Raw genomic sequence first — 16,597 nt, forward strand, 5'->3', positions numbered from 1 at the left:
GCACATTGATAATGTTTTTCATTCTAAGATTTTGGAAAATTGATGGAAATACTGGTATTATTAAATATAGCTAAATATATCCAAAAGAGTAAGATTATTGTAGGCAAACGGAAAATGAGAAGATACTAGTTTTACAATCATTGTAAATTTTTATATATTTTTCCAAGAAAATTCTAAATTGATTTTATAAATTTATGCCTAAAAAAACTGGAGGATTGTGATCTAAAAAAGTATATAAACACTGAATAAATTACGGTTATACCTATTTTGTATACATAAAATAGGTTGAATAGAAATAAGAGATATCTTAATAACAAAAAGCAATACTTTTAAAACATAATTATGTTATTCTCAAACGTTATATTTTTTAATTTTTGAAAGAAAAATTTGCATGTCACATGATTTCAAGTTGCAGTGCATTTGATTTAATGAAGATCTATGTTTTCACATTAGAAATTGGTTGTCTATTTTGTAATTTTTAAGAAAAAAATTTATTATAGAAATTATCGTCTAATTTAAAGCCACATTAAGATCTAAATAACAATTTCTATGTATATAAATATCATTTTCGCCTCTTACCAATATTATCTCTAGCCGCATTGATATCTAAATAATAAATAAATTAGAATAAAATATTTTCAGAATTATCCAGTGCATATAAATCCATTTAATTATTATTTACTTCTTATAGCTTCATGCAAGTCATTAGCTAAAAACCAATACATTTTATATTTATTTTTTTTTGTTAAAAACTTATCTATACAAAATTTTAAATGGATAAACGTAATTTTTTTTTGATAATGTTATCGTAGGCAATCGGAAACTGATAAGGTACTGGTTTCACAATCATATGATTTTTTAATAATATGATATTTATGTTTCAAAAAATACTTTTAATCATGTTTGGTACAAATTGAGATGGGATTACGTTATTTTTCTAAAATAAATACGAGAATATTTAATTGGTACGAGCAAGTCAACGGGTCATACTGTGTACGTTAATGTTTGTCACGTTAGGTATGCCACTGACACCTGACAATAGTTTATTGTTGATCAGCTGCTGTCTTGTTTTACTCATGACAGATTCACCATAAAGGTCTTTGTTACCATTTCACACACTGTGTTACAATTTATTTCAATTTTTACGCAAAATTTGATACCAATCTTTTGATTTATTTTTTTTAGCAATAGAATATCGCCAATATTAGTCTAGAGTGCCGAGCTCATAAAAACGCATCTTAACTTAGCGGCTACCATTGACAAAGTAAAAAAAAAACGGTAGCACAGTGGGGTCGAGGCACAGTATAGACGTGGCATAGATGAGATAAGTATAGATGATATCTGACAGTGATTAAAATCACTATCATAAGAAACGCTTCGATGCAAATCTGTAGATAGTGTTTCCTTTAGAGAAATTGGTGAAATATTTTAAAAGCAACATGAACTCTTATTTCTTTAATTATATCCTGATTAGTAGTTCTTTGATTTTAAAATATAATATATGAATAAATACTAATTATAGTTTTTAAATTTAGTATGAAATTGTGAGGCCAGCTATGATGTATGGTTAATAGTGTTGGGCGGTTGATAAGAAAGTAGAGCAGAGAATAAGTGTAGCAGAGATGAGAATGCTTAGTTGGATGAGTGGAGTGACTAGAGAAGATAGGATAAGGAACGAGCATATAAGAGGAAGTATAGGTGTTGCGTCAATCGTGGATAAGATGACAGAAAATAGACTTAGATTGTTTAGTCATGGTATGAGGAAAGAAGAATCGAAAGCTGTAAGAACAGTTATAGAAATGAATGTTGAAGGAAGAAGAGATAGAGGAAGACCAAAAAAGAGATGGAGGGATGCTATTGAATGCGATTTGAGGACAGCTGATGTGAGCGTAGAAGATGTGGGAGATCGTGTCAAGTGGAAGCTTAGGATAAGGGTGCCCGACCCCAAGTAGTTGGGATTAAGGCAAAGAAAAAGAAAAATATTACCAGATATTCCGGTGGCAATTGACATAATATGATTGTTATTTCGGAATGTACAATTTAGCGTTTAGTTGGGTTTAAATAATATAGCGTCAAATCAATTACCTACTCTATCGGTTGTATCTCAATATACACTACACTTTAATGATACAATAAATAAATAAACTCACACATACACACATATGCATTTATAACATTGTGTCTAATGTAAGTATAACATGATAAAAAGTAACCGTAAAATGAAAAAAATGGAATATAAATTTTATTACTCATATTAAATGTAATGTAACTCGAAAAATATTTGTTTAAATGAAAAAATATAAGATTATATTTTTATTTATAATTGTCTTTTAAACAACTTTTGTGCGAAACTTTTTTTTGTAAGTTAAATATTTTTTTTTGAGAAAATTAAGAAAGCTCATATTTTTGAACTTTTGCGAGGATTTAAAAAAAAAGCTCAATTCCAATCTTGAGGACTATTAGTATGTCATTATACATATTTTAATTCAACTTTTAAAAAAACAAAATTTTTTCCGCAATTTTTCCTTTGTTGACAGGCCTAGATGTCAATTTTAAACTTGTAATTGAGCTAAAAGTTATGGTAATATATTCAATTTATTTTACTATAAACTTTCATAAATCTTTATCAAAAATTTTTCATCAACTTTAAAGAACCAAAAAAATAGGTTAAAATTGAAAATTTGGACTGATTATTTTTAACATATTAAAAATCAAATCAGTAATAATTTGAAAACAAATTTTTTTTTCTTTTAATTATTATTTTATATATATAATTAGTAATAATATAAAAAATTAGAAGTGATAGAAATAGTCTACTTGCAGATTTGAAAACAACGCGAAAATTTGATTTAGAAAAGTATATTTTTGCTTCTGATGAAAGTTCCTTGTAGTCCAGTGCATTTTTTTATAGTAACAAACAGTTTTTATTGAAAATTATTGTATCAAGCCCTTTAAATTTTTATACACGTAAAAGTAAAGCAAAATATAACTTCTTTATTATTTTTATAATTTCTCCGTTTAAATTACAATATTAAATATCAATTTCATACTAAATTTAATAATTATAATTAGTATATATTCATATATTATATTTTAAAATCAAAGAACTACTAATCATGATATAATTAAAGAAATAAGAGTTGATGTTGCTTTTGGAATAATCCACCAATTGCCTAATTAAAACAAAAAAAAAAAAAGTTTGTTGGGAATTTTTTCTGCTATTCTGCAAAATTACTCCTTCGTTGACTAGAATGAATCATTAAATAGAAAATTTTATGAGAATTAAAACAATGTTATTTTTAAGATTAATATGCAGTCAGAAAGTTTTATAATTATTATTTATTGTAAATTTATCAGAAAAACTCATTATTTTTTGCATTTTTATCGTAATAGAACACTTAAATAGAAATCATAGTAATCATTTCTAAGTAATTTTTGATATTTAAAAAGATTCTACTATTGAAATATCCAGAACTGAATTAATTTTAATGATTTACTTTAACTAAAAAAAAAAAAGTTAATATTTTGAATCCCTCTTGTGGGCAGGTAAAGGGTTAGATTTATAAAAAAAACCAAATGATAGATAAAGACATGCATCTAAATAAAAAAAAATATACTGATTTGGTCATTTTTGATAAAGTTATAACAATTAACAAAGTTATAAGTTTTATACACTGGACTACAAGGAACTTCCATCAGAAACAAAAATATACTATTCTAAATCAACTTTTCGCGATGTTTTAAAATGTGCAATTAGACTTTTTCTATAACTTCTAAGTTTTAATATTATTAAAAAATAGTTTTTACATATAAAAAAAAATAATTAAGAACAAAAAAAATTGTTTTAAATTAATACTGATTTGATATAATATTTAATATTAATTTGATTATTAATAAGTTAAAAATAAGGAAAATGACATATTTAACCTATTTTGTTAATCGTTTAAAGTTGATTGTTGTAAATGTTTATAATAAAAAAAAAAAATTTATTTTACCATAACTTTTAGCTCAATTGGTAAGTTTGACATTGACATAATTAAATAGAAAATTTTATGACAATTAAAAAAATTGTATCGTTAAGATCAATATGCAGTCAGAAAGTTTTATAATTACTATTTATTGTAAATTTATCAGAAAAGCTCAATATTTTTTTGCATTTTTATGGTAATAGATAACTTAAATAGAAGTAATAGTAATAATTTCCTAGGAACTTTTGTTGTTTGTTGAAAAGATTCTATAATTGAAATATTGAGAACTTAATTAATTTTAATGATTTACTTTAACTAAATGTACCAATCAAAACAAAGTTGTTAAAAAGATTTACTCAATTGAGTGTATTATAAAATTTGATTATATTTGTAAAAATCAATTGTTAATTCAGGAGAAAAAACAATCATTTTTTTTAGAAATGATTTATATAGCAACATGTTACAAAAAAAAATTGTAATATTATAGTCTAGTAGTAGCACACACAAATAGAGTAAAAAAATTATTAAATTACAAAGTAAAATGATTTAATTTTGTAGTTGAAACCTATCATATCAAACTTCATTCGTTAATAAATATTTTGAAAACATTAGAAATTAATGATTTTAATTGTCTTTATGGAGACGATGTAATAACTAACTGTTTAATTGATAAATTAGAATTTTTTTTTCAATTTTTGAGAGTAATATCTTCAACTAGATACGAATTGTAGTAATTTGACGTATTGTTGAAAAAAGTAGGTCAAGTTAGAGCAGAGAAAATAAATGATAGTCACAAAAAAATATCTTCTCGGCTTTGCATCGAAGCGAAAACTTAAAATATAGTAAAATAATTTTAATACGAATAAGAAATTTCTTCTTGCAAGGGGCGACTAAAGTGATGGGATCCTTGATCTTTATTGAAGTTATTGAATCTAAATGTGATAAAAATCAAACGAGTTAAAATTTATACTAACTTAAAAAGAATTAAGAAAAAATGCAAAAAATTCATTGCCATATGCGGGTTGGAACCTCGTACCCCAAGCGTGTAAAACATAATTTTACCAATTTGGCAACCGTACGTTGCTATCCGGCGGTTGAAAAATTGGCTATTTAAGCTAGTTCAAATTTCAAAGTTATTTTTCTCGACTTAAAAGAAACAAACATATTTAAATAAGTTTAACTATCTATACTATATCAATTTTAATTTATATAATATTTATGAAAATCTGTACTCCCCTTGTCAGGTATTTTAAAATAAAATAAAATACAAAACCCAGAATTTTAACACAAAAATAGCATATTTTTGCATACGGTAGTCATTTTCACCATGAAGACAAGTCCAGAGGTCAAATTTTTTTTTTTCAAATTAAAGTATATTACATTAGCTTTAATTTAAGGTATATATAAAATTGTCAGTCTTTCCGGAACATTTTCAAAAGTTAAGTTGAAAAAGTTAATTTTTTGTAAAAAAGTTACCATTTTGAAACCCCATCCTTTGGGCTGTTAAAGGGTCAAATGTTCACAAAAATATATAAAATGATAGGTAATTATCTAAGGTATCTATAAAAAAAAAAATTATATTGATTCGATCATTTTTAAAAAAGTTATGGCAATTTTAAGTAAAAAAAATTGAAAAAATATCGAAAATTAGCGATTTTTAAATTTGTAATTTTTTGGGGGATTTCCCCCGTTTACGGGGAACGAGGGAATTTTTTTCAATTTTTGAGGGTAATGTCTTCGACTAGATACGATTTGTGATCTTTTGACATATTGTTCATCAAAATCGGTCCAGCGAGAGCTGAGATTGAGCGTTCACAGACACAAAAAAAAAAATAAAAAATTAAAAAAAAAACACATCATAGTAAAATTAATACCTTCTCAGCTTCGCATCGAAGCTAAAATTAATCCAGCTGAAAATTTTATCATACTTTAGGGACATGAGTACCAACATTATATAAAAAAAAGTAATGATAATCGTATTTTCCAACCCGCAAGATTTAATAAATCCCGTTATTTTCTGAAAACACCTTATATAATATAAGGCTCAAATACCAAATTTTAGAGTTTTCCTTTCCTTTTACAAATGTGAGCTCATATTATTCATTAGTTAAAATATAAGTTTACTAATCTCTAATCGCCGATACTAAAGATAAAAATATAATCGGCATTGAACAATTTAGTTTAATCAATCAGCACCAAATATTTAAAAGAACTCTGTTCAATTTACAACATTTTATTAAATATTTCACTATTTATTATTTATTACTATACTACTGTAAAAATACACCATATTCAATTTTTTTTTTAGTTTTAAAAATGCTATTTCTTTAATTTTAAACCACTGGTCCAAATAAAAAAACAATGAGGATCTATTTTTCCACATGACCAATTGCTCATCAAATTGGAAAATTTTAAGCAAAAAATTTATTGAAAAATTAGCGTCTAACTTAAAACAACGTTAAGATATAAATAATAAATTGTATGTATATTAATATCATTTCCCCTTCTTACCAGTATAAACTGAAGTCGTATTGGTATCTAAATAACAAATAAGTCAAAATAATATACTTTTAATAATATCAAGTGGATATAAATCAAATTGTAATTTACTTCTCATAGCTTCGGACAACATATTAACTAAAAAAAATACAATATATATTAAATTTTATATGTTCAAAATTTTAAATGTTTATATGTATTCTTTGAATATCTCATGAAAAAACTGCCTAAAAAGTAATTTTTGTATAAAGAATTTTGTACAATGATAACGTTTTTTCATTCATAGATATTGAAAAATTTTCGGAAATACTGGCATTATTAAATATAGCTAAATTAGTTCAAATGGGCAGGATTGTCGTAAGCAAACGGAAAATTTGAAGGTATTGGTTCTAGAATCATGTGATTTTTTTAATATTTTCCATGAAAATTCTAGACTAATTTTGATAATTTATGCTTCAAAAAAAATATTATTACTGTATCAGCACGATAAAATCTCCATTCAGTTGTAAACTTATTATAAAATATTTCAAAACTATACTACAATAAAGAATAGTATATTCAAATATTGTTTCTGAGTTAAAATTGCTATAAAATTATTTTTAAAACTCTGGTTTTAATAAAATTTCAACCAAGTAAACTGAAGACAACAAACTTTCTTTTAGCATGCTTACTATAAAAATTCTATGAACATTGATTGATTTACTATAAGAAATTGTCGCGTAAACTTTTACATTTTATTAAGTGTAAAATTACTATTATTCAAATTACTGTGACATGTTTGTATAGGAGTATATTTTATGATTGTGATATTAATTACAATTGAATATCTTCTATACTTGTCACAACTATATCACGATCCTATTGTACTTGGTTTTCCTTTTTGATTTGAGTAAAAGTTTGTTTGAAATGAAATAATTATAAAATTATGCATACCGTTTTCGATACTTGAATTTAATATTCGATTTAACTATAATAACATATTTTTCATGTTCAACTTATGTTGTGTTGCTGATCCGTTTAATTTTTGATGATTTAGGTCAAAACCAAGAATTTTAAGCTACCTGATGTCTGTCAAATATTGTCCTTATCTCCTTAAATAAGTTTCAATTACCTGAAGGTAACTCAGGAAATTGTATATCATAGTTACTAGTAAGAGATTAAATAATAATTTTAAACGATTGTTTTATATCAACGACAACCTAAAGTTTTATTAATTATCAATATAACGTTTAAAATGTATTAAGATATCTTTTCTATTAGTTATTCGAGTTTCAATCCAATAATTACTAAATTCCAATAAGAATTCCATATAAATTTCATTTTGTTAAAATTTTTTTAAAAATACACTGAACCTAAAGAAGTTTTAATATACAAAAGGGTAATAATTTATTAGTGTGCAAATGTATTATTTCAAAATTGTGAGCTCTCGCTGGACCGATTTTGATGATCTATATATCAAAAGAACCTAAATGTGTACTAGTTGGAAATATCATCTGCAAAATCAACCAAAAATCTTTCATTGTTTTAGGTTTGTATTATAATACTTTTAGTGCTTCACTTATTGATTATAAATAAAAACACTAATTTGTATAACAAAAAAAATGTAGACGGTTTATTGTTTAAACAATAAGAAAATTTATATAAATATTATATTAATGCACTACGTGTACTTAACTACTTAACCGATTAACTGACGACTAGCTAATTAACTGATTGACGTTATTGTTACTTCGCGCCGTTTTATATTGTGTAGAGTTCTAGAAGATTCTCTTATGGAGTGATCGAAAACATTCGCGCGTATATGTATTTTGTGTTGCCTATCCGTCGCGAAGATTCTCGATCATTCCATAGTCACTACACTACTATTGAAGCAAATATAATCGTTATTTTGCCTATTCTGGGATATTTAAATAGTAAGCAACCGAAAAACCATAATCGTACGTTAGGTTATACAGCAACTATAAACCGCCCTTATTAATACAGGCATTATATTATACAGCAAACTATATTAATATGGATAATTGGATGGTGTGGGGAGCTGCACCACTACTTTTTGTACTTAGGTTTTTCATTGGATCTTCATGAATAGTATACCAAAAGGAAGCCTGTTTTCTCTAGTATATTAAAAATTCATTATAATGAGTAATAATAAATAATAATAAAAAAATATATATCGCGACAAAGCTATTCTTTTTTTAAACATAAATACATTCAAAAACTAAAATATTCCATACAATAAAATTTGTCAAACATCCCGGACAAATTTTTAAAAATTGAAAATTAAAGATTAAAAAGAAAGTATTATATACTCTTTAAAGTTATTTAGTTAAATGCTTACCCAAAACTTGAGATCCACTATCTAAACAAGTATATAAAATAAACTGAATTAGCTAACTTCATTCCTATTCTGAATACTAAAATAGATTGAAAGAAGTAGAATATATAATAAAAACGAAAAAACAACACTTTTAAATAATAAATTGGTAATTCTCAAACATTATATTATTAAATTTTATATAGGAATTTAGCCTCGAACTTAATATCATACAAAGATCTAAATAACAAATTCTATGTTAATTAATAACATTTTCCCTTCTTACCATTGTTATCCGTAGTCGTATTGATATCTAAATAATAAAATATTTTTAATATTATGAAGTTCATATAAATCCATTAAATTATCATTTACTTCTTATAGCTTCGCTCATGTGATTAGCTAAAACAAATACATTTTATGTTTATTTTTTAGCTTATAGTTTCAAAATTTTAAATAAATAAATGTATTTTTTGAATATCTCATGATAAACCTGCCTAAAAATTAGTTTTTGTGTAAAGAATTTTGCGCACTGATAAGGTTTTCATTCTTTGATTTTGAACTATTTTCGGAAATGCTGGTATTTATAAATATAGCTAAATCTGTCTAAGCGGATAGGATTATCGTAGGTAAACGGAAAATGAGAAGGTACTGGTTTCATAATGATGTAATTTTTTTTAATATTTTCCAATGAAAATTCTAGATTAAAGCGATAATATATTCTTCAAAAAATATAAATCTATCAACACATAAAATTTGAAAATATTCATTCAATTTTAAACATTTTATAAAGTGTATAAAATGTACTCTACTGTAAAATATTTAAATTACTTTTTTTTCATTTTAAATTTTTTATAACTACATTTTTTATTGTCTGGTCCTAATAAATTTTTGACATATGATAATAAACTTTTCTTTTGTATACTTAGTATGCAACATTGGCTGTCAAATTGGAAATTTGACAGCCAAAAAATTCATAATAAAAATTAGCATCACACATAAAACCATACCAAGATCTAAATAACAAATTCTATGTTTATTAATATCATTTCCTTATCTTACCAGTTAAACCTGAAGTCGTATTGATATCTAAACCACAAATAAGTCAAAATAATATACTTTTAGTAATATCAAGTTGATATAAATCGAATTATAATTTACTTCTCATAACTTCGGACAAGATATTTACTGAAAAAAATAAAATATATATTTAATTTTATAGGTACTTTTATAAGATAAAAATTTTAAATTTTTAACGTGATGTTCATTTTTATATTTTGAAGAATATTCGCAAATATTGTCATTATTAAATATAGCTATATCTATCTAAATGGGTAGGATTATCGTAGAGAAATTTTTTTTTTTAGAAAGTACTGGTTTCATCTTCTGTTTTTTTTTTAATATTTGTCCATGAAAATTCTAGACTGATTTTGTAAATTTATGCTTCAAAATAATAAGAGAATAAGTATAAGTATATATGCACAATTATATAAACACTAAATGAGCTATATTTAAACCTATTCTATATATATAGAATAGGATAAATGAATTGCGATATCTATTAATAATTTAAAACAATACATTTAAAACATAGATACGTTATTCTCAAATGTTATATTTTTAAATATTATGTAGAAAAAAGCAGTCTATAACTTAAAGTGATTATATATCTAAATAACAAATTCTATATATATTAAATACATTTTCCCCTCTTACCAAGAATATCTGAAATCATATGGACATCTAAATAAGAAATAAGATAAAATAAAATATTATCCAGTGATTATAAATCAATTAAATTATTACTTACTCCTTATAGCTTCATTCAAATTATCAGCTAAAAACAAAACATTTTATGTTTTTTTTACAAACTTATATGTTCAAAATTTTTTTAATCCAAAAAAAAAATGTTTATTCTAGTTTAATCAATCACCACCAAAAATTTGAAAAACTTCATTTAATTAAAATTGTTTATAAAATACTTTAAAACTATTCTACTATAAAAAAGCATATTCAAATTTTTTTTTTTTTCATTTCAAAGTTACTATAACTCTATTTTTAAATCTCTAGTTCTAATAAAATTTTAACCAAGTAAACTTAAAATAATAAACTTTCCTGTTTCTTATTTATTGTTAATTAACTGACATACTTAGAAATAAATGATGATTTATAATAACTTTACAATTAAATCATCGAAGGAAAAATTTTTTTACATTCGTGTTTCGATTGAATTAAATACGCTTAGCGTTCAATAAAAATACATAATTTTTTTGTTTAGATTGTTAAAATACTAGTAGTAATTCCTATACACCATATAATATATAATATATTAATATCCAGTGGTATAAATCAATAAAATTATTATTTACTTCTCAAAATTGTAAGCCAATCATTAGCTAAAAAAAAGAAAAATTATGTTTAATTTTTTTTGTAGAAACTTATATGAATGAAATTTTTTTGATTTTCCATCACAAAGCTCCTCTAAAAGTAATTTTTGTACAGAAATTTCTGTGATTATTAAGGTTTCTTTAGTCAAGCACTTACGTGTATCTTGAAAAGTCATATTGTCATCTAAATAAAAGTATAAATCTTGAATTAGCGTTGTTCAATCATATCCTATATATGTTAATTCTATTTTTCATGATTAAACATATTGTTTATTGTCAGTTATGACTTAAAAAATTGATATGCTTAAACTATATTAGTTTTAAAGTATAATCTGGACAAAAGTATTTTTATGAGTTACAATGGATATATTAACTGGATGTATCATAATTGATTAGCTTAGAAATAATTTAATCTAATTAATATTTATAATTACTTGTATCATTTGAGGACGAGTCACTATCTACAAAAAAAAAAGAAAAATACATCATATGTAGAATTTTTTAACTGCATGAACAAATTTTTTTTAAATAACCAATGATATTCATATTTAAAAAGGATTAATGTACATTAATAACATTTATTATTTTTTAAATTTAAAAATGTTTTGAAAATTCTGACATCTATAAATACAGATTTATAACTTTAGAGTTTAAAACTTTAATACACACTCAGTGTAATCTTGACAAGTATTGAAAAATTGTCAAAAAATAAAACAATCATTATTTATTAGTATTAGTGTCAGTATTACTATCAGTGGCTGTATGTACGCAGCGTTCGGTGGTATTCACGCGGGTTGGTTAACGTTCGTGGTTTTATTTTGTCTTAAGCTATGTCAAGGATAAGGAATAAGGAGAGTGGACTGTATGTTTGAATGTAGAATGAGTTTTACAAGATATAATTATAACAATCTATTGTATTATACAAGAAATATAAAATCTTATATAAACCAATGTGGATAGGGGGTACACTTAATACTAATGCCACTAAGGCTATGATATAAACAAATAATATATTATATAAGTGAGTCTTAGATAGATAAATGAACAAGAATTATACTTATCTGCTAAATGCAACGGCTGATGATAATTATGAATATTGAAAGGATTAATTGAAGTCGAATGCAAGTAGCTGACCAACGTGTATAATATACTGTTAACGGTATTGTGATGTATTTCAAAATATATATAGACCCAACGGCGATAAACTTATCGCACAGGTTACGAAAATCTCAAAGGTGATATTTTCTTTTACAGTAAGACAAATATAAAACTACTGGCTCGCAAACGTCATAGAGCTTATAGCAGAAGAAGCGTTAAGTTGGGGGCAAAAATACTGACATATAGAGAAGACCGACAACAACTTGATGTAACACAACTATAACATGAATATTCAACTACACATTTTCTTGACATCATATTCGACCGATGTGTACCCAACAGTGGCTATAACTTCATAATATTTTATTAAATTCTGTTGTAACCTCATCATCCATAAAGGAATATATCGTAAATTGCAAGTAATAATATATGTTTTTATATAATAAAATTTTCATTTTTTTTATGAAAAAAATAATAAGTAAAATTTTTAACTTTATAATTTATATAGAATAATATTTCAGTGCCATCCTTGAAAACTGCCACCCAAAGTATTCCCACTCAATATCTCCCTAAATACGGCCATGGACAAAATGCTATGATTTTATATGTAAAAAATACCAATTGACAATTCAAAAAGCATATCTCTCGTATATAGTAAATTAGTTACCTGTATTTGTAAATTGTAACTTATGTATTTTAACTCAAAAATTCAGAAAATCTAATAATATTATTTTAACAAAAATAATTAACTATAAATAATATATAAAATTAATTTGCTATTCTTAAGTTAAAAATAAATTATTTTAAAATTTATCTTTATATTTTTAAATACTATTAATATACCTTCTTGATAGTCAGGGTTATCGTATTCTTCATTGCATAAAGGACAACGGTAGATTCTCTTATCGATTTTCCAATTATCTATACAACCTTTGCAAAATTTATGTGGACAGTGTCCTATACGTGTATCTGGAATATTTGCTAAACAGACAGAACATGTCTCTAAAAGCGAAAAATTAAATAAATTATTTGAAACAATAACAAATTTTTCTATACCAAATACAAAGTACAAAAAATCTTTTTGGAAACACTCTGTTAACTCAACTACACAATGCCTCAATCAGACAAAAAGTTTTACTTGGATTATTTATAACAAATTTTTATTAAATTCCAAATTAATTTTTAATAAAATAAAAAGTTAATTAAGTTTTAACCTACCATTTGCATTTTGGTCATTGCCTTGAATATCTATGTTTTAAAAATACATATCGTTTAATAATAGATTTAATAAGACTATTATTTATAAGATATCATATATTTCATATTGCATGTTGAGTATTACAACACCACAACATATAAAAATAAATCGTATTATAAAAACTATACTAAAGTTGTGACTATGTACAACACCTGGACACATGTCTCCAGAGCAAAAACATTTACTGAAATATCTAAACTTTCACTGAAGTAAAAACCGCTGAACAACGTGGTCCCTAATTACTTTACTCTAAGAAACATGAATATTAATCATTGAAAAATATAATAATTTTATAAAAAAAAATACTGTGAAATTCACATTTCTAAATATTAACACGCTTATATTAGTTTCACCTGTATGTATGTTTGTATGTATGTATGTTTGTAACTTTTCACTCACCACTCGTTATCGCATATTCCGTCGTCTATGGCCTTGAGACTAGACTGCCATAACGCATTCACCCTACCCCACGCCTCGCTCACCCCACGACGACTACACTATTCCTGTATAAATTTATTTTTAGTTATCGTACCCGTACACGCGTGCTTGTCATCAATATTATATATATATAAACAAATCTTTATTTTGACTGACCAATACCATCCGCGTATCATACGTCTTACGTATTTATTCCTACCGCCGTTTATACCTCAGGTATAGCGTNAACTTATGTATTTTAACTCAAAAATTCAGAAAATCTAATAATATTATTTTAACAAAAATAATTAACTATAAATAATATATAAAATTAATTTGCTATTCTTAAGTTAAAAATAAATTATTTTAAAATTTATCTTTATATTTTTAAATACTATTAATATACCTTCTTGATAGTCAGGGTTATCGTATTCTTCATTGCATAAAGGACAACGGTAGATTCTCTTATCGATTTTCCAATTATCTATACAACCTTTGCAAAATTTATGTGGACAAATTCCTATACGTGTATCTGGAATATTTGCTAAACAGACAGAACATGTCTCTAAAAGCGAAAAATTAAATAAATTATTTGAAACAATAACAAATTTTTCTATACCAAATACAAAGTACAAAAAATCTTTTTGGAAACACTCTGTTAACTCAACTACACAATGCCTCAATCAGACAAAAAGTTTTACTTGGATTATTTATAACAAATTTTTATTAAATTCCAAATTAATTTTTAATAAAATAAAAAGTTAATTAAGTTTTAACCTACCATTTGCATTTTGGTCATTGCCTTGAATATCTATGTTTTAAAAATACATATCGTTTAATAATAGATTTAATAAGACTATTATTTATAAGATATCATATATTTCATATTGCATGTTGAGTATTACAACACCACAACATATAAAAATAAATCGTATTATAAAAACTATACTAAAGTTGTGACTATGTACAACACCTGGACACATGTCTCCAGAGCAAAAACATTTACTGAAATATCTAAACTTTCACTGAAGTAAAAACCGCTGAACAACGTGGTCCCTAATTACTTTACTCTAAGAAACATGAATATTAATCATTGAAAAATATAATAATTTTATAAAAAAAAATACTGTGAAATTCACATTTCTAAATATTAACACGCTTATATTAGTTTCACCTGTATGTATGTTTGTATGTATGTATGTTTGTAACTTTTCACTCACCACTCGTTATCGCATATTCCGTCGTCTATGGCCTTGAGACTAGACTGCCATAACGCATTCACCCTACCCCACGCCTCGCTCACCCCACGACGACTACACTATTCCTGTATAAATTTATTTTTAGTTATCGTACCCGTACACGCGTGCTTGTCATCAATATTATATATATATAAACAAATCTTTATTTTGACTGACCAATACCATCCGCGTATCATACGTCTTACGTATTTATTCCTACCGCCGTTTATACCTCAGGTATAGCGTTAGTCCGACCCGCCCGCCCACAAAACACGGCTATACCTAGTGCATGATACGTTTACGTACTTGAATCGCTTTACTTGTATATATATATATATTCTAATTACTATTAAAGTTTATTTATTAACACGCTTTATTTTAATTAAGAGATATAAAGTATTCATTCCGATTACTAGGGATGATTTACGTATCGTCATTTTTCGTCACTATTTCCACGTTCCGGGAGTGAGTAATTTACGCGCCTGCTGCTTTCCTTGAATGTGGTAGCCGTTTCTCAGACTCCCTCCCCGGAATCGAACCCTGATTCCCCTTTACCCGTAACCACCAAGATATTGATGTAACTACTATCATAACATGAAACTAAATGTGAAAAATAAATATAGTTTAAAAAAACTAAAAAACACGCTTTTAAAGCACATCGAACTAAAAAGTTAAAAATTATTTTATAATATAACTTTTGTTCGATAAAGTAAAATTCGACATATTTTTAACGGAGTTTTGTGACTGAGTACTTTCGTTGAAAAAAAAAGTTCATTCTATCACATTTTGGTATATTGCCGCAAATATTGAGGATTAAGAATTGTTTGTCAAGAGGGAGGAAATATGGGAAGCCTAAGTAACACTTAGTCTTAATTAATCTAAGTGTTATTGAAGAAGAATTTTAACAGAAATATATTTTTATTTAATTTATATTAACCATCTTTATTAAATTCTTAGTAGGGTGAAATAGAGAGTTCTAGGCCCTCTCCGCTTCACCCACCCGCCCCACCACCGTGGTAATGGGAAGAGGGGTGGAGGGGGGGAATAAATCCAACGTAAACTAACATAATGCAATGGGAGGGGGAAAGATGATGTAACCCAACGTAAACTAACCTAAGAAGAACCTCCTCTGACAAGTCTTAGGGTGGGGGAAGTAAATCCAACGTAAACTAACCTAAGTCAGGTGAGGAACCTCTCCTCCTCTACCAAGTCTTAGGGTGGAGGAAGTGAATCCAACGTAAACTAACATAATACAATGGGAGGGGGAACGATGATGTAACCCAACGTAAACTAACCTAAGAAGAACCTCTCCTCCTCCTCCAAGTCTTATGAGAGAAGGATAATGTAACTTAAGGTAAACAAACCTATAGGAGGAGGGGGGATGAAACACGACGTAAACTAACACAACCTGTCACGCG

The 16,597-nt window shown here is 25.8% G+C and overlaps 1 protein-coding gene across 1 annotated transcript in view; it reads right to left on the bottom strand.

Moving 5' to 3' along the window:
• The window catches only part of LOC126894982 (putative uncharacterized protein DDB_G0282133), a 175,613-nt gene that overhangs the window by 19,397 nt on the left and 139,619 nt on the right, over nt 1–16,597 (bottom strand). The window contains exons 20-33 of the mRNA XM_050666393.1: nt 11,603–11,629; nt 11,326–11,352; nt 11,151–11,177; nt 10,592–10,618; nt 10,498–10,524; nt 9,943–9,969; nt 9,844–9,870; nt 9,157–9,183; nt 9,068–9,094; nt 8,806–8,826; nt 6,579–6,605; nt 6,480–6,506; nt 683–709; nt 580–606 (exon numbers count right to left, since the gene is read on the bottom strand). Of these exons, the coding sequence (XP_050522350.1) occupies nt 580–606; nt 683–709; nt 6,480–6,506; nt 6,579–6,605; nt 8,806–8,826; nt 9,068–9,094; nt 9,157–9,183; nt 9,844–9,870; nt 9,943–9,969; nt 10,498–10,524; nt 10,592–10,618; nt 11,151–11,177; nt 11,326–11,352; nt 11,603–11,629 (372 nt within the window). The remainder of the gene's footprint in view (nt 1–579; nt 607–682; nt 710–6,479; nt 6,507–6,578; nt 6,606–8,805; nt 8,827–9,067; nt 9,095–9,156; nt 9,184–9,843; nt 9,871–9,942; nt 9,970–10,497; nt 10,525–10,591; nt 10,619–11,150; nt 11,178–11,325; nt 11,353–11,602; nt 11,630–16,597) is intronic.

The sequence above is a fragment of the Daktulosphaira vitifoliae genome, unplaced genomic scaffold (genome assembly GCF_025091365.1).
Source record: "Daktulosphaira vitifoliae isolate Bord-2020 unplaced genomic scaffold, ASM2509136v1 Scaffold_1, whole genome shotgun sequence".
Taxonomy (NCBI): domain Eukaryota; kingdom Metazoa; phylum Arthropoda; class Insecta; order Hemiptera; family Phylloxeridae; genus Daktulosphaira; species Daktulosphaira vitifoliae.